Source organism: Melanerpes formicivorus, unplaced genomic scaffold (assembly GCF_026170545.1).
Source record: "Melanerpes formicivorus ecotype bairdi unplaced genomic scaffold, bMelFor1.0.p_v2 SCAF_48, whole genome shotgun sequence".
NCBI lineage: Eukaryota > Metazoa > Chordata > Aves > Piciformes > Picidae > Melanerpes > Melanerpes formicivorus.
The window spans coordinates 1275448-1290098 of NW_027142400.1; the positions used below are offsets into that span (position 1 = coordinate 1275448).

A 14651-nucleotide genomic window follows, 5' to 3' on the forward strand; every position below is an offset into this window, starting at 1 on the left:
TTAAAACTGATTTAATTTGCTTAAATTGCCTTTCTTGTCAAATGCCTGCAGCCATGAATTCCTGCCTCAGTGAAGAGTCTTTATTATGGTGTTGGGTTGTGTTGACATGATAAACTGTTAGGCCTTCACTTGAAATTACTTCCTTTATGTCCAGAAAATTCTTAGATTGAAGAAGTGGACTGTGGTTTTCCAATGCTTGTGGGTGATAAAACTGCAAATAGAAAAAGAGCAAAACTTGTTATTAGCAAGCTGAAGCCAGCAGGATAAGGAAACTAGTGCTTTCCTCTAGCAAGTTCCTCAGGCATATCATGAATTAATTGTCTAAGGTAGAACAAAGCAGGTTTAATCATTAGTACTTTTCTGAGCAGGGGTGTTGTAATTAGCTCTTTTTGAAAGCTGTCTTTATAGGAGAATTTAGAATACTACATATACCAAGTTCCCAGATGCTGTTCTAAGTTAATTTATTGTTCTCTAAGCCAGTTCTTACAAAGTGGTTTGAAGATTCAACAGCATCATTTTTCTGAGGTGTGTATTAAACATATAGAATAAGATGGTCTTTTGTACTACCTTTTACAAAGACAACTTCCTGTTACAGAGCTGAGATACACTGGTAATTTGGTTAATACCCTATTAAATAACAGACAAGCAAGCTACTGATAGTAGCAATTTATTTAAGAGCCCAACAGTGTTCCAGCAGAAATTAGAACTATGTACACATTGCCAGCTTCATAATTCCTTTTTTCCCTTGCTAGAGAGATGACGGCTCAAAAAACTCAGCTAAAGCCAAGTCCCAAACCTAAACCCTAGCACCTTAACAGTACTGAACACAGTGTGTTTATAGCTACATGCATTTCATGAAGGTTTGTTAGGAGATGAAAACCCAAACAGGATGTCTGAGTTTTTAATCTGTAAAATAAGAAAATATTTAAGAATCACCACCATGAGTCATTGTTGGGGGCTTACAATTTACCAGTCTGTATTGTTCTTAATTTTCCATCACCAACTGGCTGTTGGGGTGGTAGAGCCTTTTTGTCCCTTCCTCTGAGTTAAACTTTATCTAATTTCTCCTGCAGTTCCTACAGCTCTCAGGTTTCTGAATGCCATTTCTCATTCCAGTCAGTTATATTTTATGGTTTGCTTTCTTTTTTGTTGGTTTATTTGTTTGGTGACTGGGGGCTTTTTGTGTGTGTGGTTTTTGGTTGGTGTTGGGGTTTTTTTGTTTGGCTGGTTTGTTTTAATTGTTAATTAATTTTTTTTACATTTTCTCCTGCAAAATAGCCTAATTTTCTACTTTACTAATGAAATGTGGACTTCCTTTTAAAACTCTGTGAAGAAATAGCTATGCATGGTGATTTCTTCGTAGAGAAAGCAGAGGCTATAAATATGCAAATATCACTATTTGCTTTACAAATTTTAATTGCTTTGTATATTATGCAGATTCCTACACTGAAAAATCTGACAAGAGCAAGTAACACATTTTTATATTCACTGTCTTAAGCATTCAGGGAAATTGATGAAAAGTGTGCCATTTTTTTGAGTCTGCAGGCTTACATCTTGTTGATGTTATTACAGGGCATGTGGGGTGCTTGCATAACTAAAGCTCTTCACTAAATGCAAAATATCACGGTTTTGAACCATACATTTCACAGAGCCTGTGAAAAGCAGTTGGAGCAGCTGCTGATGCCATCCTTCCACATGCTGAGATCACAGGAAGCAGAGCTGGAAGGGACTTTAGGAAATCATCTAGTGTATTGCTACCCTAAAGTAGGATCAGCTAGTTCTGAACATTTCCAGTCAGAGATCTTTTTCTGCTTGAAGGAAGAAATCAAAAAGTTCTCATGTTGTGTTTGATGTTTGAAGTTGTTTCTTTTATTCATTAAAGTATAAACCAGACCTATAATCCAGGATATTTCACTGTGACACCTGAATATTATTTTTTTATAAATGTATGTGCTTACAGTATCTGTGAAAGATCTGGACACTGATGTCAGTAGTCATATGCTATGTTAGGGGTAAAAGGTTGGCACTGACATGCCTCAAAATTGGGAACTGTTTCAGTCCAATACTTCAAGCGCTGTCTCTGCACTGTTTTTTATCTAGCGCTTTTGGAAGATGGGCTAACCTCTGAACACTCTGTTGGAAGTGCAGGCTGCTATATTTTAGCTATCTTGGAGAGAGAGAGAGAGAATTAGTTATTAATAACTAGGAGCCTTCTAGTGTCCTAGTTTTAAGGATCACTGTATTCAGAGAGATGGATTGCTTTGATCTGACCACTTGCCTTGAAGTTTCCTTTCACTGGAGGCAAATCAGGGAAAAAGAAAGCAAAACTATTGATTTGCAAAATTCAAAGTAGATAACATAGATTCAAAATTTCATGAAGAAAGGTGGAAAGGAAGTAAAATTGTTCATATATTCCTTAGAATAGTTCAAAGTCTCATACTTTTTAATATCCAACTCACAACCTGTTCAAATATTCAGAATATTGTGGCTGAGAACCCATTTCTTCCTGAAAGAAGATCTAAGCTTGGGACCTCTGGTCTTTTGAATTTGAGAAGACTTGGGAGCTTTGGTATTTCCTATTACATCATGTATGCATTAATTACATGATGGGAACTGGTGGATGAGCCACTGTATTTGCCTTTGAGCCTGGACATGCTTTGAAGTATTGATGACTCTTTTTTTCACTGCTGGACTGCATTTTCAGCAGAGTGGCAGAAAAAGCCTCTGTTTCATCAGAAACACCAGAAGCTGCTTCTTGCCAGGATGATCAGTAGGCAGATGAGGTGGGAGGTATGGGATTGAATGCCCATAAACTAAGGCTGGATTCTAGTTGAGTCTAGACTTGAAGAGCCTTGAATCATCCATTTTATTCATCCCCAGTCAGAAATAGTGATGTATAATTAAGTTCAGAATGATCAACAAGAATATTCATTTCCTGCTATGTAATTTTCATACCTAGAAGTCCCAAACCCTACTAACCTAATTACTTTTCCTTTTCTGGCTCTGTAACTAGCTGAGTCTTTTGAGAACAAGACCACCAAAGACTTGCAGTTTTGGTTTCCTTGAAGGAAAAAGGAGAGATCCTCAGAGCATGCTGAGTTCGTCATAGAACCTCAGAATACCAGTTTAGAAGGGAACTCAAAGTTTACCTGTCCAACCTTTCATGGCAAAAGTGTGATCGAGACGAGATGGCCCAGCACCCTGTCCAGCCAAATCTTAAGTGTCCAGTGTTTGGAAATCCACTTCTTCCCTGGGGAGATTATTCTAATGGCTGAGGGTGACATGTGAGTTGCCCTATTGCTTATCCAACAAATGTCTGAGTAGTTGAAGCCACCCATAAGAATCAGGTTCTTTTGACCTAAAATTTATGTAAGTGACCCAAATGTTGTTTTCCTTATCTTGGCTTGAGGGTTGGTAGCAGATGCCTACTGTAAGATCCCCCTCAGAGACCAGCCCTCTGATCTCGACCCAGAGGCATTACATAAGGCTTCCACCATTGCCATAGTTAATTTCTATACATTCAAGGTTCTCCTTAACACAGAACATTACTCCTCCTCCTCTTCTTCCCTGCCTGTCTTTATGAAACAGCCTAAGGCCATCCATGGCAATCCTCTAGGTATGTGAATTGTCCCACCACATTTCAGTTATTCCTATGATACTGTAACTTTCTGACTGGTTTCCAGTTCATCCCGTTCACTCCCCAGGCTATGTGCATTAGCATGTGTACACTTGAAGTGGTTGTCTTCTGGTTCTTGTCATGGAAGGCAGCTAAGGAACACTTGTCACTGCTCTGGTTGGCCTGGATTATTCCCCAGTTGGTTGCAATGGTGTAGTGTTGCTACTTTATACCCCACCTCCCAGTTCCTTCAGTTTAAAGCCTGCCTCATCAAGTTGGCCAGCCTGCTGACAAAGATTCTCTTGCCTCCTCTAGGGAATCTAGAGAGGGATTTTGTGTAGACCCAGTGTCCTGACATTGTGTTGTCTAATGCTCTTTCTGGATCTAACTGTAATTCCCTGGGAATTGATAACAAAGTTTGTGTATTTATATACATACATATATACTATGAATTGTACAAACAGATGTTTTCTTTTATCTCATTTAAGTGTCCTGTGTGTGGACTCCTTACATACACAAGTTAGCTATTTAATACACTTTTTCACAAATATGTAATTCTTTTGGAGGTAGTTATTAATACTAACCTGTCAAAAAATAACAGGGTGTTTTTTTTTGTATCCCCTAGGTGTTAAGAGTGTATAAAGCTGCAGTACAACAGACACTGGATATACTCTTCCTTGCTGAAGGAAGAGAATTTCTTACAAGCACAGATGCAGTAAGCCGGGACTCAGCTGATCGTACTGTTATTGCATGGGACTTCCAAAGTGCTGCAAAAATCTCCAATCAAATTTTTCATGTAAGATTAACAACTAATACTGTTTGGGTCATGATTTAGTATTTCATGCTTGTCAGTGTTCTAAAAAGAAAAATTGCCTTGAAGACTGATAGGTCTCCTATTTACATTTCTGTTCTCATTCACTGCTATCTAAGCTATATTTAGGCAAGGCCACTGCAGTGTCATGCAGTGGTGCATGGCAGTAGTTGCTGTAAGTGCCACATTTTTTTCCCCTCACACTTTCATACGTTTTTCATCATCTGCAATAAGGGCTATTGACAAATGGAGTTTAATATTTGTGTAGTAATAGCAATCTGGTACATGCATATAGATATGTAGTACAGCATCATCACAGAGTAAGATTTATTTTTATCAGTACAGGTATAATATTTCTCTCAGTAATCTATACAGGCAAGATATTTTATGGACTAAATTGTCTAGAAAGGCTTATAGCCTCAAAGGAGATTACCAGGGCAGTTAATAGGTAATTCCAACTCCCTGGGTCTTTTCTGAAAACTCAGGTCTGTATCCTATGTAATGTAACTTTTTGACTGAAATGAACAGTTTTGTACTGACAGGGACATGTGGTTGATGATGTAATGGTATTGTTTCATGTTTAATTGCTACAGTTATGTCTTTGCCTACCATTGAATTTATTAACATCACAAGCAAAAAAACCCAACCAAACAAAAAGCCCAAAAGAACAAAACTCTGAATGTATAAAGTACAGGCCAGAGAACTTCTGTATCAAAGAGTGAAAATGAAGCAAATAACTTTTCTCTTTATAGCCTGACAAACAAACACCTCTCCCACCATCCTGTGTTCTCAGGACTACCACATCTCCAAAATGGGCTGGTTTCCCTCTTTTCTGCACTGCGAATAAACAAAACTTGGTGGTGATTTTGTGAGAGAACCCCTGAACTCTCTAAACAGATTAGATGACTACAGGACTTGATCTATTGCTTGCCTGCATAACAAATTAATAGTTAAGAGTTCTAGAGTAACCCATTATTACAGTAAACTCTGCACAGTTGCTAGTGTAGATTAAATTGCTCTTTCTAATCCCTTACTGTTAGACTCAGTTACTTCCAAGCAGCATGCAGTACTCTGCTATGGAACACACTCTGAACCAGCACACTGCCTAACTGTCAAAAGATAACCCGAATCATTTGAACAAACCTTTGTTTTCATAAACCAAAACCTTCTTTATATTTGTTTTCAGGAGCGTTACACATGCCCAAGTCTGACCCTGCACCCAAAAGAGTCTGTGTTTGTTGCCCAGACAAATGGGAACTACATGGCTTTGTTTTCGGCCCTGCGACCTTACCGGATCAACAAAAAGAAAAGATATGAAGGACATAAGGTATGATTGTTCACTAGGAACTTAATATCCAAGTTTAGAAGGAAAAGATAGAGCAAAGTACCCATGCTTTTTTAATGTCTGATAATAGTGTTTGATTATAAATCAGTGATAGATATTAATTGGCTTCGTTTACCTTCCTGTGTGGCAATCTATTTTGAATTATATGTACTCTGAAGAAAATAGTTATTAGGAGACTTTGTGAATACTTAACAGCTTGATTAAATAAGTTTGTGTTATAGCTGTGTCTTAATAAACACCTGGAGGAGTCCTTGGTGTATATTTATTTAAAGACACAATTTTTTTGGTACTGTATTAATTTTCAATATATCACAATGAACTTTTATAATCAGCATCAGGCGTTACATTGGTATTGATTTTTGCAGGTAGAAGGATTTGCAGTGGGCTGTGAATTTTCTCCAGATGGAACACTTTTGGTGACAGGAAGTTCAGATGGTAAAGTGTTTTTCTACAACTATCATACTGCTAGGATTATTCGTACTTTGTCTGCACATAAAGAAGCTTGTGTGAGTGCAGTATTTCACCCAGTCTTGCCATCACTTCTTGCAACGTGTGATTGGGCTGGAGAAATCAAGATCTGGCAATAACAAGCAGAGTTACTTTTGAAGATGTCTCCTGTTAGTCTGTCAAAGGCATAGGAAATAAACCATGCTGTGCGATGTCAAATTTTGCTGTGATGTGTTGTAAGCAGGATAAACTGGTGTCTTTTATGACCACTGAGTGTATGCTGGTCTTGTGGTTAGCTGCTGAGAAAAGAAGTCGTCTTCCATTCTCCCTTGGTCCTGGTGACAAATTTTTATGAAGCTTTTCAATACAACTTTCTTAAACCAGGTTTTATCATAAAATCATTCAGGTTGGAAAAGACCTTTAAGATCAAGTCCAACTGTTAACCTAGCACAGACAAGTCCCTCACTAAACCATGTCCTGAAGCACCACATCTACCCATATTTTAAATACTTCCAGGGGTGGAGACTTTCCCACTTCCCTGGGTAACCTGTTTGAGTGCTTGCAGCCCTTTCAAGTGAAGGCATTTTTTTCTAATATCCAATCTAAACCTCCCTGGCACAACTTGAGGCCATTTCCTCTCATTCTCACCAAAAGCTGGTGAGGACACGCTGTGTAACAGATGAGGATGTTCAGATCAGTTGAGGATGTTCAGATCAGTTAGTGGTTATTCGATCTTCCTAGGATTTTTTTTCTATTCGTTTTCATTAGTTTAACTCCCTGACCTAGTCACTGAAGGATTGGAAAGCAAAGGATTAGACAAGCAATGTTGTAGCTCAAGGCAAAACAGCTTCTATGCTCAAGAAGAGGGAGGATGACAGGGCAGGTGTTTGTTTTGGAAATGATTAGCTGTTACCAGATAAACATATTATAAAATACTATTTGAAAGTTCCAGAGAAAAATGTGCCAGTTAACTTTAAGCTAATTATAAAGTCAATAAAACTGTGTTCTTGAAATCCTGATACTTAAACTTGATTTTTAAACTTACAGTTATGACTGTACATAAACAAAGCAAAACTGTCTGTAAATATTTGTAATGAAAAAATAAACTTTTTTTTATACATGGTATTTCTCTATTTTACTCCTGTTTCTTTTGGTAAGTTGGGACTCAAGACAATCATGAAATTGATACTTGGAAGGAAAAACAATTAATATGCTGCCCTGATCTAGTGTGAACATGCATTCATTTCTCCATACTTCTTGATGTCACTTACACATGGAAAATAATAATCATGCTGTTTAGCGCAGAGGATGTTCTTTGACATTCAGACAGGATCTGGGCTATTCTGTAGCAAATATAAAATTCATTAGGCCATAACTCTATATTTACATATGTATAGATTACATGTAAATGTGTTTTAAATTTGGATTCATAGATTCATAGAATGATCATTGAGTATTGTACTGTATCTTTATGCTTTACTGCTCAACTGTTTTTTGCTTCCTTGTTTACTGATCTGGATATCAGTAAACAAGCCTTTTCCATATGGGTGGAATGGCATATATGTCTTTCCATAGGCTATTCCCTGTCCACTTTTAATACTGTTACTGAAGTTGGCATTCATAGATTCATAGAATGGTTTGAGTTGGAAGGGATCTTAAAGATCATCTAGTTCCAACCTCCCTGCCATGAGCAGGGACACCTTCCACTAGACCAGGTTGTTCAAGGCCTCGTCCAACCTGGCCTTGAACACCTCCAGAGAGGGAGCATCCACAAGCTCCCTGGACAACCTGTTCCAGTGTCTCACCACCCTTGCTGTAAGTAATTTCTTTCTAGTCTCTATTCTATATCTCCCTTTCTCAAGCTTCAGTCCATTCCCTCTCATCCTATCACTACAAACCCTTGTGAGAAGTCCCTTCACAGCTTTCTGGTAGGCCCCTTTGAGGTACTCGACAACCACAACGTTTCCTGTGTGGCTTTTTGTTTGTTTGTTTTAAACTACCTCTTATTAAATACAGCATTGGGAAGGATTTCTCAAATAAATGCAAGCTCATGGTAGAAATGCCTTACTGGATCAGATCCCAGGTTATGTGAAGATTGATCCATATCTGAATGAGCTCTCAGGACATTGTGGCTCAGCTGAGAGCACCTCTGGAGAAAAATCTCTTGGGTCCAAAGGGCAGTCTTTGGGGCCAATCATTGCACATATTACTTAGAAAAGTAGCTGCATTTTGTAATATTGCCCATGTTGTTGCTTACGTTTAACTTACATCCTAAGGTGTGATTCTGGTGTCTGTCATTTATCCCTCCTGAAATTATCTTGCAAATGTAAATTTTAGATTGTTTCATGGTTGGGGGGTGGGGTTTAAATTTGATTAATGTTAGTAGAGAAAAATAAAAGGAACTTGAAGCTGTATAATCTTGAATATTAAAATTAGAATTGCATTTGTGTCAGATTTCCAACTCCATGGCTGGAGTTTTAATTACTTATGAGATTCAGCCAAAGGTTTTATAATGCAATGAAATGATGTTCACAGCATTATCTGGTGTTAAAATCTTTCTAATATGTATAAAACTGATTAAGATGCAGACTGAAATGTAATCATTAGAAATATTTTAGAGCAGTGGTGTCGATTAAGTTTTCATTATGATTCAAAGACAAATTCTTCCTTGTAATTGTATGTAATGAACTGTAATAAAAAAACATCCACATTGCTCCATCATTCTGCAATTACCAATGACTGTTTGGGCTATGAACAAGGTTTGTTATGGTCAGATGAAGCTTTCAGAAGGTAGCGAATTGTTGGTTAATTATTCATAAAGTTGTAATCTAGAAATTTTTAAGTCTTGCCTTAGCAGCAAGATTCTCTCTAGTTTTATAGAGAGCTCTGTAGGTTATTGTGTGTTAGTTCCAAGGAAGAGCTGTGTAGATAAACAAGCCAGATTAATTTTAATCTATTTTGTACTGTACCAAAAAGCAATAATGGCAACCTCTACTCCTTTATTATCTGCTGCTGGGGTGTTATTAATTTGGGGTGTCAGAGGATGCGCGTTATTCAAGTGTCTCTATCTCCAAAACCTGCTAATTAGCAGGCAGTTATTAGAATCATCACGTTCACTCAACTGAAATACTGTTGGTGAGTCACTCTGTATTTCAACTCTACAACTAATCACGCAAATAAGGTACAGCTTTACCATGGGATGACTCCACAGGGGGACAGGCAAATGTAAAGCTGCAAGACTATGACAGAACAGAGCAAACCAGCAAGATCAAAACACCATGGAACCACAAATTTCCCATTATCCTGATATATGAGGTTGAACTGCATTCAACTGTTAAATATTTACTCTACTTTCTCTGGCTAACCTTCATTTGTTCTTTCAATCCTGGATCCTCCTAGCCACTGCTTGCATTCTTGTCATTTAATTTCCAGATTTTCTGTCCTCGCTTCAGCACCTTATCCTCTGCATTTAAATGTGTAGTAGTCTATATGCTTGTACTATGTTCATCTTCACTTCAACAAATTTCATTTTGTAGTGCTCTGACATTTGGCTTTCATTTCCTGCTGCCAACAGAAAGGTAGCTGGAAATCTTAGAGCACTTCATTCTCTGTTCTTGCCTTGTTCTATTTTCTAGTTTTAATGAGGCTTCTTACTTTTGGATATTGTGCCCTTTACTTAGCCTTACTTCTGTCCTCCTCCTACCTTTGATTATTGCTTTATTGTCTTGCAATTCTTTCTATTATAGCCACTCCTACAAGGTGTACCTGCATCACCATTTTAGTTTGTTAGGAGAGCACTTCTGAATCAAAAATAATAGCAACAGCAGCAACAAGAAAAAACTTCTCACAGTTATTGCCACATATAATGCTTTAATTCGGGGAATGCACAAACTGCACTTCTTTCAAATGAAGCTAAATGAAGAGATGTGCCCCAAGACCATATTTAACATGTCACAGCTGGTGGGACTAGACTGAAGATAATTCAGAATATTCTCTAGCCCCTCAAATGCATGTGCCTTAGGTGCTGCATTTCCAGAAGTGAGACAAACTACAAAATTAGTTTTGTCAGGATTTACTGCTTGCCAAGGTAAACATAGCCTCAAAAGTTTCAAAGTTTTTGACACTTCCCCCTTTCTTTGATAAATCTCTTGCCTATCTCTTCATGAATTACTGCTCTGCACAGAGGGGGTGCTGAGCATGTCATATGTCTGATATAGTCATGCTTCAAAGAATGGGAATACAGAGACTTCTTTTATGAAGGGAAAAGAAAGCAATTTTAGTACCAGTGGTAGTAAGACAAGCTGGCCCCTGCCCAGTGTGTGATGAATTCTGCCACTTGGGCAAAATGACTCCAAACAGGGATAGAACAGCCTAGTTTATAATGGGAATGGTTGGTCTCCAGATGTAAGTAGGACTCCCTGTACTGGCTTTAGGTGAAGGTTTAAAGGTTTAAACTTATTCTGTCTTTCCCAGTCCTTGGTTATCTTTCTACACAAGCTTATTGAGAAACCTACCAGAATACCTAACTATTGCCTGTATTGGTTTAAGCTGACTGGCCCCACAGGTTGGGACAGGCAGATGGGACTGCCCCTTCCACAATGGCACAGAGCAGGCTGGGGTGGAGAGGGCAATGCAAGCGGGCTGTGTTATCCCATTACATGCACAGAAATTATAAAGCATCATCCAAATGTAATTTTCAACATCTTGGATAAGTGCCTCTTAAAATCAATCTAAAAACCTTTGCAGGAACTCTTTGGAGAAGTTTGAAAATGCCTGAAATTACAGTTCAGACAGCTTCAGCTAGACCCATTTGTCTCCAATTTCCATCAGCGGGGCATGGAACTCGGTTACTATTTCTAGTCCTGAATAAGATTTGTACTAACAAAGTTTTTGAAGTGTGTCCTTAGAAGAGCAATTTATGTAACAGCTTGTGTGTAAGTGTACTATCTCTGGTAGATACATAGTTACCTTGTTCAGATTTTTACCACTCTCTTATAAGTAAGTAGCAAAGAATCGCCTCAGAAAATCATTTAGCTACATCTTTACCCATGAACTATGTTATTTTTCATGTTTTACTGCGTAAGCACCTCCTTTGTTACCTTCCCATTACATACAATGAAAATCCAGAAACCTTCCAACTCACCACACTTAGGAAATGGCTTAAGTTGAATGTTAGGTAAAGAATGTCATACCTTCTAAAGCAAACAATTTGTTTTGTTTCCTTCCCATTCCTTGCCTTGTTTATCCTTGCTAAGGCAAGCTGTTCTACTTTCCAAAGAGAATGTCTTAAAAGGGAGAGAGAAAAGATCCATTCTCAGGATATCAGGTAGTGATAGGACTAGGGGGAATGGAATGAAGCTGGAGGTGGGGAGATTCAGGCTGGATGTGAGGAGGAGGTTCTTCACCATGAGAGTGGTGAAACCCTGGAATGGGTTGTCCAGGGAGGTGGTCGAGGCCCCGTCCCTGGGGGTGTTTAAGAGCAGGCTGGCTGAGGCTCTGTCCAGCCTGATGTAGTGTGGGGTGTCCCTGCCCATGGCAGGGGGGTTGGAACTAGATGATCCTTGTGGTCCCTTCCAACCCTGAATGAAACTATGAAACTATGAAACTATGAAACATTAGCCCCAGCCAGTCTGGATGGTTAATTTATATGGTTAATATGTACAGCTACTGTTTGCTTTAATGCTTACAATCACTTGAAACACAGAAATAATGTCCAATCATGTACTACTTTTAGTACAAAAATGAAAATGCTTATTATGCCATGAATATAAAATGTTCAATCCTTGAACTTTACACATGACAGGGAATAATTTTTCTTTATGCAGCCTGTTCTGGGTTAACACAGCCAACTCTCACAAGCACCTCTACCCCCATACAGATCCAGAGACCTTTTCTCTTTGTTGTGAGTTAAGGAAGAGCTGTCCAGCCCTAGAGAGGCCCTCCTGGGGGATGGCACTGGAAATTATGTTATTCCATCCCATAATATTGCATCTTTATCTTCTGAATAAACTGGCTACATAGTCAGTTTCTTGCCCTTTTTTTCTCCCTCTCTTCTCCCAGCACATGGGGCTGGGTGCAGGCAAGCTGATTTTCTGGCGGTGCAGTGTGGCCTGATGGGGCAGGGGAGGCGTTGGGGCTTTGAGGCCTGGGGCACTGCGGCTTGGTTGGGAGGGGAGGTTTTGGAGAAGGCCAGGCTGGAGAGCTCGGCTGAGGCTGAATATGAAATTTGTGTTCCTTCCTCAACTACAAAGCAGGTAACACTTTTTGTTCATTTCACTAATCTCAGACTCTTCAGTTTGAGTTTTTTTCCTATTTTCTAATGCCTCAGAAACTAAATGGCTGTTGGTGAGTACTCAGGTGGGTCACACCCTAATATAAAAACATAGCTGAGTCATTGCGTGCTCTTCATAGGATGTGTGCAATGCACAGGCCTGAATGTATACAGAAATGCCTTTTGGTTTTGTTTGGTTGTTTGTTTGTTTTTTTAATTTTATCAGGTGCTGTTTGTGTCATAGATGAGAAAGCAAAGACTAATGTGAAGACTCTCTAATCCTATAGCCCAAGAGTCAGTTCTACAATATTTTTATGTAGCATTTACATTGAGCATGTGCATGACTTTATTCAGAGATGCACACCTGAGGTGGGAGGGAAGGGTAGCAACACACAGAAGGAAGAACAGCCTGTGAGAGCTTTGTGGAATAGTAAAATAGGAAAACAGAGAATGTACTTGGAGGATGAGCAGCAATTGCAGGTGAAAAATAGCACAAGAGAAGATAAGAGAAAGCTGAGATAAGAGTGGAGAAGAATGGATGTGGCTAATCGCAGAACACGAGAAGGAAATGTGAAGAAATCAGCATGGTTTGTTCACAGAAGTGTACAGTGTATCAGACAAAGGAACACGCCTGACCATGAAAAGTATGGTCAAACATTAGACATGATTAAAAGAAGCAGGAAGGTCTAGTTCTCAAAGAGCTTTAGATTTCACAAGCAGTGTCTGCTAGTGAAGAACCTTTTGTGCCCTTGACCAAGAGGGTGGCTGCTCAGGAAGCCTGAGAATCCTAGAATAACAGAATTGTTTTGGTTGGACTAAGACTTTGAGGATCACTGAGTTCAACCATTACTCAACTGCCTAGTCTGGTGCCGAAGTTCGTGAAAGTGGGAAAGCACAGCCCAGATGAGTATTGCCTCCCAGTAGCAGGCAGGCTGGCATGCCCAGTGACCTGGGCAAAGCCTCCATTCTTGTCCAAATCTCAAGCTACTACATGTGGGGATAACTCCATGGTCCTTTTCAGATGGACAAACTTTACTATGTTTGCCCTATGACCTTGCTAGAGCTGTGGAGCTCTAGGACTGGTGACAGTCCCAGAGCTGGTGTTGCTTGCTCAGGCTGCCTTGCTGCACTAGCCAGAGCTGAGTGCTTTACTTTGGCCCCTTCTTGCACCTATCTATGAAACACAACTTAAAATTTCTGTAAATCTATTGTCGTGCTTGCAGGACAACCCTGCAGCACTTCAGTTTTCAATTAGTGAACTCTGTCACTGCTGTAGGAGGTCTGGTCATGGCTGCTTCAATGGCGGGTGCACTTCCTTGGGTAATTGGCATTTTGAGAGCTTTACAGTGGAGACATTTGATTGTTGTTAAAGAAAATGCTTTGGGGATTCCAGCATCTGATATAGTTTATATTTGGACCTCTCGTCTCTACTTCAACAGTGCAATTTTTAGTACTCTCTCTGTTAATGACTTACAGAATGTTTTCCTTTTTCCCCCAACAAACTACCGAACTATACACTTTTAGGGATTTCTGCTATTTGGTCTGCTTTGTCTGCCTTTCAGAAAGAGTGGTGGTTTGCAAATGCAAGGTCAGGCAAGGTTTCTCTGGGGGGATCTCCTGTTACATTCACAATTGCTTATACTAAGTTGAGTGTTTTCTTTAGTGCAAAGGAGCTAAATGCCACTGGAACAACAGAAAATGCGTCCAATTTTAAAATGAAAATGTTAACAGGACCAGGAAAAAAACCACAATCTTTGGCTTAACTGCTTTCATTTTGACCAGGTTTTTAACACAAAAATCCAGTGTTCAAATTTGGATACGCTCGTACAAATATTCAACATTCAAAGTGGCCCTTGGAGCTGGTGTTTCACCAAATGAAAATTCCTACTTCTCTGTTGCAATGTGACTGCTTGGAGGATCTGAACCTTGGCACTGGGGAGAATATTCTTCTGTTTGTGTTATGTTCCTGCAGGAACAAATAACAGGTATCCCTGAGATGATTCCTTTTTTCTGTCTTTTTTTCTGCCTTCCTGTTTTCCATATATTTTGAAGGATTCTGGAACATTTCCTTGGGGACTGCAGTCACGCAGAGAAAAAAAAAAGGGGAGAAAAAAAAGAGGGCATTGACCTTTTTGGTGTGTTTTAAGCTGCCTTTTACTTA

General features: G+C 39.2%; 1 protein-coding gene across 2 annotated transcripts in view; it reads left to right on the plus strand.

The window, feature by feature from the left end:
* Window positions 1-7624, plus strand: part of WDR25 (WD repeat domain 25) — a 61451-nt gene extending 53827 nt beyond the window's left edge. The window contains exons 5-7 of one of the 2 annotated variants that reach the window (XM_068160127.1): window positions 4242-4412; window positions 5614-5754; window positions 6138-7624. In XM_068160127.1, coding sequence (XP_068016228.1) covers window positions 4242-4412; window positions 5614-5754; window positions 6138-6359 — 534 coding nt within the window. In that variant the 3' untranslated portion in view covers window positions 6360-7624. The remainder of the gene's footprint in view (window positions 1-4241; window positions 4413-5613; window positions 5755-6137) is intronic. The other variant, XM_068160128.1, reaches the window with a different exon arrangement.
* Window positions 7625-14651: the final 7027 nt, after the last annotated feature.